Source organism: Ambystoma mexicanum, chromosome 11, assembly GCF_040938575.1.
Source record: "Ambystoma mexicanum isolate Mex_15411 chromosome 11, UKY_AmexF1_1, whole genome shotgun sequence".
Classification (NCBI taxonomy): domain Eukaryota; kingdom Metazoa; phylum Chordata; class Amphibia; order Caudata; family Ambystomatidae; genus Ambystoma; species Ambystoma mexicanum.
This window is the reverse complement of record NC_090934.1, coordinates 101,514,693-101,527,907: the sequence shown is the minus strand read 5'-3', so window position 1 is coordinate 101,527,907 and position 13,215 is coordinate 101,514,693. Positions and strand designations below refer to the sequence as shown.

Here is a 13,215-nt window from a genome sequence, read left to right as displayed (position 1 = left end):
ACAAAAAGTTCAACTTGACATCATTAAACCACATTTCGGCAAAGGTGCCACCTGTCTGGCCATGAATTCCATAGCATAGTAAAGGTTGCCTTCCTCAGGGCGAGATACCTCACAACAACTGGACCCTAATTGGTTGGCTGTGGGTGAATAGAAAAACGGGCGCAATGTGGGCAGGGAAGCCCAGTCTTAGGCGTCTGGTAGAGTGGAAACGGGGTAATCCACGGAGTAACTACATCAAGGCAGAGGTCGCATTGGAAAACACACTCTTATAGGGAAAGGCTTGCAAGAAGGTACTTGGTGGATTCTGTTCCAGATAATGTCATTCAGCATTGCATGTTGGAAGAATTCCTGAGATGTGTTTAATCACATCAGAGAGTAGACCTCATACGAAGTAAAACAGAAGAACCAGCCAAATGGTCGCTTGTGTGCTGGGTATGCGTGGAGAGGTGCCGGCTTACCGCCTCCAAGTTTACTGGGCGGAAGCGTAGGGTGCTGCCTCTCAAAAAAGACTCGAGCTGACGTCTTGTCGATGGCTCCTTGTTTGCACTGGTCTGCGGAGGCTCTGAATATCGCGTGTACGTGATGAGAATATAAAGCAGAACAAGCCTGCTGATTGCAAGAGGTGGATCCATATCTTAGTGAACTGTCAATAGTATTTGTTTTACTGTTCCAGGTGGATCCACTTCTTCAAAAAGCATGCTGTAGCGCAGGCCAACACCTGGAGCATTTCCACTAAAGGTTCTTTGTTTCCTTCTCCTGTCCCGCAACCGCAGATCCTCCTTCTAAACCAAGCGGCTTACTCTGCGTCATGAACGTAACAGATGACAGCCTGACGTGCACCTGGAATCCGGGGCGAGACACCTACCTGAACACGAGTGTGACGCTGGAGAGATACCGGTGAGTTCTGCATACCGGCACCCGCTTGGATTGGTGAATGTGGCCTACAGGCTGTGCTTGCCACACAAGCCGTGGCAGTGCAAGATCCTTTCCAGAATTGTTAATGTCATTGCATAACTTGCATGGAGGCTGCTTTCAGGAAAGGAGGCCTGGATAAGTAGTAGTGGGTGCGCTGTGTTGGTAAAAGGCCCAATTTTGGGGCGTTAATTCTGGTGTAGTAGCAGCAGGTGTGGGTTAGTGGCAGAAGGGGTTCTAAGTGTCAGGAGGTCTAATCTAGTGGCAGCAGGCATTATCTGGTTGCAGTCATGAGCATCATTTGGGAGTAGCAAAGCCCAGTAGCTGCTACCCATGGCAACCTCCTTGCTGTCTGTGGCCCTGATCCAAGAGGACCTGTCAGTGGCAATTAGAAATATGTATAGAAACTCTTGGATCTCCACTGAGCGCACTTGACTTATGGGTCATCATAGGAGGGAAGAGACATGGAAATCCTCAAGGAGGGAGGGGAGGAGTGGGGGTGAGTGGGGACGGGAGACGGGTAGGCGATAAGGGGGGTGGATTTGTTTAACATGATGCAAAATCAATAGAGAGAATTAAACAAAATTAAAAATGTGTGTATTTGGGAGGCCTCCAGTACAATATAGAAATAAAAAAGCATGATATTAAGTCGGTTTTAAAAAGCAACAAAGGTAAAATGCATACATGCTAAAACATGCTGCTTTGTATAAAATATGTGATTTTCAAGGACAGTCATATTCGCTTACTTCTTGAGTTTGGAGCAGCCTGTCTAGGACGGTGAATTTTCCCCAGAGAATGGGTTTATTTATTTTAAACTGATGGTAGAGACATCTTTATTTTCGTAGATGAAGTATAGAACAATTAAAGGACTTCCCTACTTAAATACTTAATTAGGAAAAAGCTTTTAACGGTACTGAGCCAGATCTGTTTTATTATTTGCATTCAAACATTTGTAGTTGTATGTTTTTTTTTATAGGGAAAATAAATGAACGCGTACTAGAATGCAAAGAAACAAGGGTGGGAAAATGCACTATTGACACGGAAAAGCTTTATATATACGGCATTAATTCCTCTTATATGTTCAGGAAGGGGGCATTTTCACATAAGCAAGGTATTTGAAGATTGTGCAATAGAAAATATTGAATGACAATTTTTACTCTTAAAAAACCTGGCTACATCCAAAAGAAAGCTACAAGGAAACTGTGCAGCTTCCCTCGCCGCAGGTGCCATATTTGACCGATGTAAGCCTTCGCCTCAGAGAATCCTATCTCCAGTCACAGGTTGGAACCTCAGCCCCTCATGTTCCCAAGGTGGTAGAACTGAATATCTTGAAATTCGCACTAATGACACCTATTGTTAAAGTGTTTAATTTACCATACAAAAATAAGGTTGCACACATGTCAACCCTCCAGATTTAGGCGGGTGACTCCCGATGTTTGCTATTTTTTACTTTCTCCCTCCTAAAATGGTTCTAACCCCAATTCAATCTAATGGGAAAATTCAGTTCAACTTCTCCCCCTTTCTGTGGCAAAATCGTCCTCCCAGGTGCCCTAACATGTTGCCTTGAACGAGAACAATAACACTTTTGTGGCATCATTAATGGTTTAGAAACCTCACGAGCCTCCATTCCAGAGTCAGGCAAAGCCGGGATTGGTCACAGAAATCAGGTGACTGCTGAAGCAGCTTTGGGATGTTATATTTTAAAGGCTTGTTACAGCAGCATTTGCCTTTTCCCACCATTGCAGCTCACCCTAAAGGAGATCCGGGGCAGAATCTCTGCAAAGTGCCCTCCCAGCCATGGTGGCCTTGACCACAGAGAAGAACCCCTCGAGTTCAAAGGCCCAACCCTGTCTACCCGACCTCCAACCCAGGATCAGGCAGGGATGGTATTGGCCAACAGAAATCAGATGACGGCTGTCTTTAAGCCCTTCCCAAGGTGTCCCACACTGGGCGTAAGGACGGCTAACACAAGGGCAGGACCCGTTAAGAACATTACCCCCTACCCCCGCCCTCCCTTCACCCTTGACCTGAGCACTCTGACTTCTTCATTGACTCTTCCTTCCTGTGTCTTTTATATTTGACTGGACTGCTTCTTGCATTAGCGTTCATTTACTTCCTCTAGCTTGCCAGGTGTTTTGGCTTATGTTGATTCATTCCCACTATCCCTCTCAATAATGATTCGCTGGATAGGGCTGATGGGAGATGTAGTCCGGAAACAACATCTGAAGAACCAAAGGTTCCAGTGCCCTGCCAGCTAGTGTCCATGCTCTCTCCTAGGTTCCCTACTCTTCACATGAGTTCCCTTTTCTTCTGTTTTTTCCACATTTGACCTACATTTATTTATGTGCATTTATAAAGCGCCGCAGCAGCAGCCGAGGGGCATCGTGGCGCTGTTACAGAAGATTCAACTTGACAAGACAACAAGTTTAACAATGAGCATGTAGGAGGCACAGCTCCACATAACATGAAAGTCCTGTTTTCCTGTACCCCGATAATACATTCATGCCCTGTGTACTCCAAAATCAAATACGATTCGCTGTGTCTGTGTGTGTAGCATGAAATCCTATCATGTTATCTGTGTGTGTGTGTGTTCAAAATACAGCAGATTCATTTGAGCTGTCATTCTATCTGTGTGTGCAAAAATCTGATCAGGTTCCTTTTATCTGCACATGTAAAAAGCAAATCAGACTCATTCATCCGTGCGTGTAGAAAGGTGTTTTATCTGTGCCTCTAAAAGGCTTAATCAGACTCATTGTTTGGGGAATACACACTGACCCCTCTTGGGTACACTGAAACCTGTTTTTAGTGTATAGAAGAATGGCATCTTCATGGCAGAGGCCAGTCACTAGTGCTTTAAGTGGGCCGGGGCCAGGCGGGGCCGTGGCCCGGCAGTCTTCAAAAAGTGGGACTGAGCCGGGGCCCTGTCAGGGCCCCCGGTCCCACTGCAACATTGGCGGGGGACATTATCCCGCCACGGCCGCAGCCGCGACGGGAGATGCGCCCGCATTAAGTCAGGCAAACTGACAGAAGTTACTGCAGCATGCCTGCAGCGTTACTGTGACTGGCTGGCACTTCTGTCAGTAACTGTAAATTCCTCAGGTGACCCCACACGCGAGGGTTCACCAGAGGAAGTTACAATCTCTTTGTTTCAGTTCCTTTGTTTCCCCAGGTCACCGAGGCATCTTTAACCCTGGGCGAACCTGGGGACTCTGTGGCACTGTGCTGATTTCTGTGCTTGTAAAAGATGGCTTGAAAAGTACACAATTCAAGCCATCTCTTATAAAGCTTTGCCGACGGACAAAGACGCTTTATAAAAGATGTCTTGAATTGTGTACTTTTCAAGCCATCTTTTATAAGCGCAGAAATGTTTAAAAAGATGGATTGAAGAATATCGCACGAAAATATGTACATGTAATATATGTGTGTGACTACCTTACTATGGTTTGTGTACTTTTCAATCCATATTTTATAAACATAGAAATATATTAAAGATGGCTTGCATAGAACACAAACCCTACTTACATGCATTCATATATTTGCGTGGTATCATATGGTTTGTGTGCTTTTTAGGCCATGCCCACACCACAACCTATGCCCCTAAAATGGCCCCTCTCGATTTCTTACCCCACTTAAGCCCTGGATTGCCAGTCAAACAAGCCTCCTCACCTTAGACTCTCCTCCAAGCCAGGGATGCTTTCGTCTTACTTGGCACTTTCCATGTTAACCTTCAGACCTCACCTCCTTCTGCCTCTCACCTCACGTCCATAACCTGTCTTCCCATTCGTTCCCCTTCTCTCCCGCCTCCTCCGTGCCCGCAATGGTCACAGACACCCAGCATGGGCACCGCAATCTACCTCCCCCACCTCACACTCTGAGTGACTCCTCCCTTTATTGCCTGTGTATTGCCCTTCCGGGCTGTGAACACCAGCTCCTTATTGGTACACGACGAATATGAACGCCCAAGCAGCCAATAAGAATGCATTCAACATCCACAACTTGTTGATTGACTCCGAGATACACTTTCTTGCATTGAAGGAGACCCGGTTCTCACACAACTCCACATCGCCGAGGGAGACACTACTGTGACGAATTGGATTCTGCTCCCCAGGAATGCAAGGAGGAGTAGGGGTAAAATGGCCGACTCAGCCCTCACACATCTACAAACCAGCACACAATGTAATCATAAAGGTAAAAAAGGGACAATCAAGAGATATACCTCCTTCGCCTTTTGTGGTAACGCAGGCCGAGGAAAGTCTATACTCTCCGAGGGGTGTGAAAATGAACCAGCAGTGATCCAAGCAACACAGTATCAAAGTCCAAAATAAAAGGAATGTCCAATTAAGGGTCTACACAAATATAAACACTAATCAAACACACCATCTGCAAGTAGAATGAAAAGAGATTACTATACAAAAGCCGACCCCAAAGGAAAGGACACAGAAGATGCGACAGACTGGAGAAAGTAACACTCTGAGCGTAGTTCCAGGGGGCAAGGCACTACCATAAAAAAGATATCAGGTTGAAAACAGGACCAATGGTAACCTAACCAGTCTCTAGGGCCCAAGTGGACCGTGGGGGCAGTTCAGTGTCACAGTACCTGGATTCAGTTCTTAGTGGGCTGATGCATCAGATGCAGGTTTGAATGTTGATGTGTGCTGATCAGGCTCATTCGGGCACGTAGGATCGTGGTGACCCTGCCAAACAAGCGGGTGTCGAGCAGGGGGGAATGCGGATGCTCTGTGCAGTCGAATGGCGGGAGTTGAATGAGGCATTCCGGGGCGGTCCTAAGAATGCTTCACAGTTTGCCAGTCTGGCTTTAGCCGCTTGGCTAGGTCGGTGACTGACGGTTCAGCTGTTCAAGTTGCCAGGCGACAGTCGCCGAAGTGGTGATCGAGGGTGCGTCGATATGCTATCAAGGAGGCTGCAATTCTCGGGCTAGCTTGGCCGAGCCATGTTGTAACCCCAGGTTAGAGTCAGCAAGCGACCCCCGAGAGATTTAGTTTGGGTTTCCGGCGGTGAGCAGTCGCTTAAGGCATAGCAGACGACTTTCTTTACTTGGACACGATGCAGTGTCGAGCTGATTTAGATGCAGCACAATAATTCGGCTGGTTGGAGGAACAAAGACACCGGTACCTTCCCTATTGTTCAGGGAGCGGAAACTCAAAACAACCAGTTTGGTGTGATAGAGCAGGGAGCTTTGGCATGTCTGGCCCTCCGGTGGTGTGAGGCCGTCATGGACGGCTGCTTCTTCACCTCAGGCTGAGGGATTTTGACAGTGCTACTGTCCAAAAGGAAGTCCAGGTGGGAATGTTCAGAGCGTCTCTTCGGCCTTAAAAGGATCCTTGAGGAACTGAAGGAATTCTGCTGAAAGGGTACAAAACCCGATCTTTGAAGGGCACAAGTCCCAGGTTATTGGTCTAATGCTAGCCTGCCTAAGTGGACTAATCCTTGTTCCTGGCGTACTTTGTCTTGTTGATGTCGCACCAAAATGCTTTGCACCAGCAGAAGTGAACGAGGTGGAAAGGGAAAGAGAGAAGGCAAGAAACAAGATGGTGCAAGACTTCTTCCAGTGTCCAGAGCACTCCTGCCAATCCTACTCCTGTCCCCTTCACTCCTACTGAAAAGAAAGACATTCAGGCATGCAGCACTTTGATGTGAGGTTATACCTCCTGAATGTGTGTGCTCATTTGATACCTGGGCCCAGGACAGCTGCCTGCTAATCGGCTGCTCTAGGGGAAGGTGTTACCAGCCCTCACAAAGAGAATCAAACAGAGGATGGGTCCTCTGGGTTAGTGTCCTGCCGTGTGGCAGTATCGGCCCGTCTGACCAGGTTACACTTTCCCTCCCACAGCAGAGTTGACTCACAGGAGATGACATATGTGCGATTACCCTGCCACCAGCACAGGGTGCCCATGAACATTGTGGTTTGGGTACAAGGAGCATATCTGAAATGTTGCCCCTGTGCTGCAGTGACTTTGTTTCTGTGGCAGTCAAGTGGGCATCTTGTGACCTTTGAACTCTCCTGTGCCACGAGCAGAACTGGTGCTGCAAATCAGGGTACTAATGCAGCATGGCACAAGTGCACTATGCTTTTGACATGGAGTTGTGACAAAGGGCGATCTGGTTAGCAGATTACCCCTTTGGAGAAGGAATCACCCGCATCATTTTATGTACTAATAAAGACCAAAAAAGCTAGGGCTATCAATTCCATACAACTACTACCTAGAGGAGTAAAATACAGCTGTGTAATAGGATTAACAAGCCTAGAGGATGGGTTACAATAATCGATCCTTCCTCTGCACACACTTCTGTGACTTAAACAAGTGCAGACTTCTTTCAATGGCTGGTTTGAAAATGTCTCATTGATCAATCGACCTCTCTTACTATCATCACAATTCATCAACGCCCAGAAGATTCTGCACTCTTTATAGAGGAGATGATGGACTTTTTAGCACTACCTCTAATGTTATCCACCTCTGGGTGACTTTAACTTTCGACAAGACTGTACAAGCAATCGCTTGTCTTCCCTGAACTACTATGTGATTCACTGGCTGTTAGGAACTGGTCGTCTGACCCTATGCATATTGGAGACCACACGCTGGATGCTATCCTGTCATCACCAGATAAATGACTTTCTCACTACCTGGTGAACCCTCTCCCCTGGTCTGACCACTCTCATCTCCAGTCGTCGCTAGCAACACACAGGAAAGCATTCCTTGAAACACATGCAAACATTGGTTCCATTGTGATGAGAATAATGAAGCAAGTGTCACACGCATTCATTTCTGAAACCATCTTGTGTCCACCAGGTCGCCTGAATCCCTTTTGCTGAATCTGCGCCATTAGCGTACAAGAACTTTGGAGATACTTGCTCTCATCCCCCAGAAAACAAATAACTCCCCTCCTCCAAAGTCCATCAATTGGCCCACACTGAAGTTGAAGATTCTTTAAAAATTAACAAATAATTTCTGGTGTAAAACCAATGACCATGAAGACAAAAATGCTTGCCTTTGTCTCTATTTGCCAATCAGAGCTTGAGATGCTGGTTAAGAACGCTAAAGCTTTTTCTGAGCAAAATTAACTTTGTCCAGTCCAAACCATGAAAGATATTGTCCTCATCCTTACACCAGCCCTTACAGCCTTGGGAAACAGCTCTATGGAATCTGGTATCTTCCCTCAGCTCTGAAGAAAACATATATCTCACATCTTCTCTCAAGAAAGCCAACACTGACCCAATATCCCAGCAAATTACCGCCCTATTGCCAACATACGTTCTATTGGAAAATCACAGAAAAGGAGGACACTAGTCAACTGATAGATTTCACTGAGAATCACGTCCATCTTCACTCTTTCCAATTAGGATTTAGACCTGCCAGAGGTAAGGAATCTGTATTGTTCAATGAGAGATGTGATACTGATGTCACTGGATGCTGACTCCCTCTCTATTCTCAATCGTCTCGACCTCTTCGTGGTATTGGACACTGTGAACCATAAGATCCTCTTTTGCTGCCTGGAGACCTCATTTGTCATTTCAGGTCCCATTCTTTATCCAATGTATTCCTTACTCCCAGACACAGTATCATATCAGGTCAGGGCCTTTCCTCTCGAGGTTCACCATTGAGGTTTGTGGAGTTCCATGAGGTTCCATCTTGTCCCTGTGTCATTTCAAGGCCTACTGAAAACTCTTGTCAAACTCATCATCACCCTGCACACCACTTTCAAACCTATATGAACGATAAGCAGATTGACTTCAGTCTTCAAGGCTCTGCATCAACTCTCCATCATATCTCGGAATGGCTGCCCCAGAACAAGGACTGGATGATAGACAATAACCTCTGTCTGAACCCTATAAACATCGAGATCATTTATGCAGGAAATTCCATTTCCTCTTCTCTTGTTATTGAGTGGGCTCCCTCCCTATGAGACCCTTCCACACTTGTTTCCTCTACAGAAAACATTGGCATCATCTTTTATAATCCTTTACCCTTTGCCCCCTGAAACATGAAGTACAAATAAGTCACACTTTCAACTTCATATACCAAGACTCTTCTTCCCTCCCCTGAATATGTTTCAATAGGTTCAGATGAGTTCTGCCATTGTACTCTCACATCTTGGCTACTGCAATAACCTCCTGGTGGGCCTTCCCAATAATCTCGCCCTGTAACTACAAGCTATCCAGAATAAAGCAGCCAGATTCATCCTAGGGCTTTAACCCAAGGCTCTCATCAGACATGTTTTACTCTCAGAGAACGCTCTCTGGCTCAGCATTCTCTGCTTTTATCTAGAGAGTTTATTTGGACAATAGACCACTTTATGTCAGGCAGAAGGTAAAGTAATACACCCCTTCAAGGCAAGTAAGGTCTTTGTATTCTAAAGCTTTGGTTGTTGCAGAGTTTCAAGTGCAGTGGGATCCAGCCACCGGAATTGACTGTCGGCTGCTGTTGGATGTCTGGGTGTGTGATGCTGGCTGATAGCAGGGGATGTTGTCTCTCTTGTGTCTTTATGTGCAAATGGGATATGGGCTCTTTTCCCCCCTGGATCTTAGCATACAGAGTAGGTGGCATCCAGTGACGAACCTGACGACATCCTCACTTCATTCTGCCCAACATCCTCTACTCAGGTGGCCAGGGAAGGGTCCTCGCTTTTGGATCCCGACCCTCGGGGTGGAGATGTGAGGGAGGATCACCTGGGTAGGTGAGCTTTGTGGAGAGGTAAAGGGATGCCCTTAGGTGAGAGACGGTATCCCCCATTTCCTTTCCATAATGAACCCTTAATCCCAGACAAATTTATGGGATATTGTTACCCCTTTCCGTCTGGCCAGGATAACACCAGACGATATTACAAGTCTAGAAATACCAGGTAGCGGGCAAAGAGAAGGAGGCTCAAAGGTGAGACATGTGTAGAGGAGCAGGTCCACATTTTCTTGCCAGTACCCGCCCTCACTGCTGTCATATTGGAACAGTCAGAGAAAAGCCATAGATGGGACCTTCTGCAGTGTTCCTATATCACAACAAATGTATGAGAGACGTATGCACTCAGATAGCTATGTAGAGTGTACCCTTGTACTGAAAGCGTGGAAGGATGTTGCATGGAAGAAAGCTATATTGAAGGATGTCACCTGCCAAGATGTCAGAATGCATCTGTGAACATCATGGGCGGACGTTAAAGTAAAATCTGACAAGGACGAAGTGATGTCATGAAGGAGATAGATGACCCTATGTTCAAATGATATGAAAATATTAAGCAACAATGTAACTAAAGCATTTAGAGTAACAGGAACCTAAAGCTAAAGTGATCATGGATCTAAAAAAGATGAAGTAACTGACTGACCAATAACTGTAAATACACAGTAAAACAAGGTAGAAAGATAATGCATAGAAGCTTGCTATAGAGGAATATATATAACCTGGCAAGGACGGCCATATTAGGAAAATGGACGAAAGCTCATGTTGAATTTAGTAAAGCTACCTCTGAGACAGACAGAAACTGTAAGAATCAGGAGAATCGTAAACACAGCCCCGTGAGCAGACCTGATGATGAGTCAAGGTTGGCCCAGAGCAAAGATGCTATTTTAGGAGATAAGTGCAAAGCGCAAAGAGAGGACATGGATAAGCTCTGAATGTGGGACATTCTTTATGAATGAAGGAAGACAAAAATATCTGTGAGAGCCAAACTGCTGGTCAATTTAAAGTGTATAAAGTTCATATAAGAAGCAAGTCTCTAGAGGCCAAGCAGAGTAACAGCACCCTGTATAATTAAATCAAATAGCAGTAAATGGAAGGTTGAAATTGACAAATTCTTGGTCTCCTCACACGTGACGCAGAAGTCCAAAACAAAGGCTATTAATTTGAGATTTAAGATAAGATAGTGGTGTGCTCACACTCCCCTGAATGTTCCAGGACAGTGAGCAGCAACGAGGTCAACTAAAAGCGGAAGACTTTGGTTGATAGCCTACCGATGAGAGATTATGGACTAATTGGGAAAATAGAGAGTAGTCTGACAGGATTCAAACACCCGGGTTTCGTTTCACATACGTGCTGCTAAGGAGCTAAAAGTCCAAGGTTGGGATAGAATGCCAACCAATCAGTGGGGTTGCAGGACAACCTAACATACAATGTTGCAGGAGCCAATCCACTGATGTTTTGTCTGCTACGATCAGTACTGTATGCAATTAGCGGTTGTTCCAGGTGTGCTCTACAGACAAGGGTTAGCCAACGAAGCACTGCTCCTGTTCAATAAGTAGAGATGTTCCCTTCACCAATCCCTACCCTAAATATGTTTTGTATTTTGCCACCTAGAATGACATCATAGATGACTCATATTGCGGTATAAGACCTTCATGTAATCCAACTTTGATGTCTGCCGGTTGACCCTGCTTTATTAAACTGAGAATAAAGTAATACTTTGCCATATTCTATGAGAATAGCTGGTTATTTGGTTAGTGACCATTATTGCAATTCTATCTAGCACAAACACTGCTTCAAGGTGCTAGAACACACATGGTTTCCCCCCTTTTTGTTGTGAGAACCAACCTTCCCCTTCCCCTGCCTTTATAGACTGTTATACACCATATGCCCTAATATTTCCTCATTCAGACCTAATGGTACTGGGACGAGGAAGAGGCTACCAAGCGTAGTGAACACTAATATGTCCTTTCACCACTCTAGTATGAGACGAGGAAGAGACAACTAAGCATAGTGAACACTAACAGGTCCCCACTCTGGTACTAAGACGTGGAGGAGGCCTGAGGACTGTTGTGAGGGTCAGGCATGTCAAACTATGGTCAGGCAATGAGAAGTAAAAGCTCACACCTGCAACCTGTTAAATGGTTGCATGTGTATAAAAGAGGAAGAAAACAGCAGAGGAGGTAACCAGCAGGAGAGTGCAGTAATCCGGGATGGAGCAGGCAGAGTATTGGCCGGGGAAAAGAGCGCCGACTGCAGAGATGCCGGGGAGACGCTGAGGCCAGAGCGGGCCACGTGAGGGTCTGGAGATGAGCAGAGCCCATTGCTGTGTGTTCCCCGCTGGGAGTGGGGAACACAGAGAAGCCATCGAATGCTGCCGGAAGGTCTGGAGAAAGCGAGCGCTGTTCGCCAGAGCACTGCGATTGACAGAGCAATGCCAGCGAGAACCGGAGAGCGAAACCAGGGCACCTGGAGGAGCGGCCGCACACTGGTGAGTGACAGAGAAGCACTGAGGCCGGGGCACCCCAGGGTCATGGTGTGTATGACGGTGAGTGCCGGTCAAACTAAAGTCTGTGGAAATGGGGTCTGAAGACCCAAGCTGAACTAGTGAATACAGAACAAGTTGTCAAGCATGTAATGGAGTTTTTAATGGTATGGAAAAGGGGTCTGAAGACCCAATATGAAATATTGAATAACGAAGAAGTTGTCAAGACGTAATGGATTTGAATGCTGAACAAAGGAAAAGAATAATAATAATAATTTAGCATTTATATAGCGCCATTACCCATTCGAACCTGCATCTGCACAGATGTCAAAGCTAGCGCCCTACTCGCTGTGCTATCGGACCGGCTGAAGAATATCACTCAAATGAAACAGAAAGCAATGTGCATTTGTGGACGAATCTAATTTAAAGTGACAGCATTTGCAAACAATGTGAAAGGAATAAAAAGCAGAACACTATTGGATAGTGTGGCAGCAAGGTGGTTGCCAGGAGAAACAGCACAAAGGATGGTATGTGAAAGTCACATGTTGATAAAGGCAAGAAGCCACTAAAGTGAACCAGACGTATATTTGGATGGTTACATGTGATTTTAACGAACAGAAAAATAACAAACACTTTTTAATTTAAGAAATATTTAATGAAAAAAACACTGATTTTCTTTTTTTAATTTGGGGGTCCCCCCAAAAACCTGATTTACCTTCTTTGATAATCCCTCCCCAATCCCCTCCTCAACCGTTGTAACCCCTTACACCACACTACATATATATATTTACAATAATTCTGTATTTCTTTCATCATAAATATTTAGATATAAATGATGTTAGTTATTTTCTATTAGTTTAAATCATTGCATACCTATTTGGACTTGTGACACAGATGCAGAAAGGAAAACCTGTGTTGTTGAGGAAGTCCTGTGAGAAAGAATGAACTGTTGTAAAGTGCCAAGGGTTATCGCTTGCGCGACCGGTGATGAGTGGACTGACAACTGCACATAGACCGAGGAGCCCTTACTTGGAGAAAACCAAAAGAAGTCTAGAGAGTGAGGCTGGTCGGCCTAAGTGTTCAAGTGACAGAACTAGAAGGCAAACTAAACAAGTGAATGTGACTGTGAATTTG

The 13,215-nt window shown here is 45.5% G+C and overlaps 1 protein-coding gene across 2 annotated transcripts in view; it reads left to right on the top strand.

The window, feature by feature from the left end:
• CSF3R (colony stimulating factor 3 receptor) overlaps positions 1 to 13,215 on the top strand; it is a 245,400-nt gene that overhangs the window by 69,378 nt on the left and 162,807 nt on the right. For both annotated transcript variants that reach the window (XM_069622636.1, XM_069622635.1), the window contains exon 4: positions 774 to 897. In XM_069622636.1, the coding sequence (XP_069478737.1) occupies positions 774 to 897 (124 nt within the window). The remainder of the gene's footprint in view (positions 1 to 773; positions 898 to 13,215) is intronic.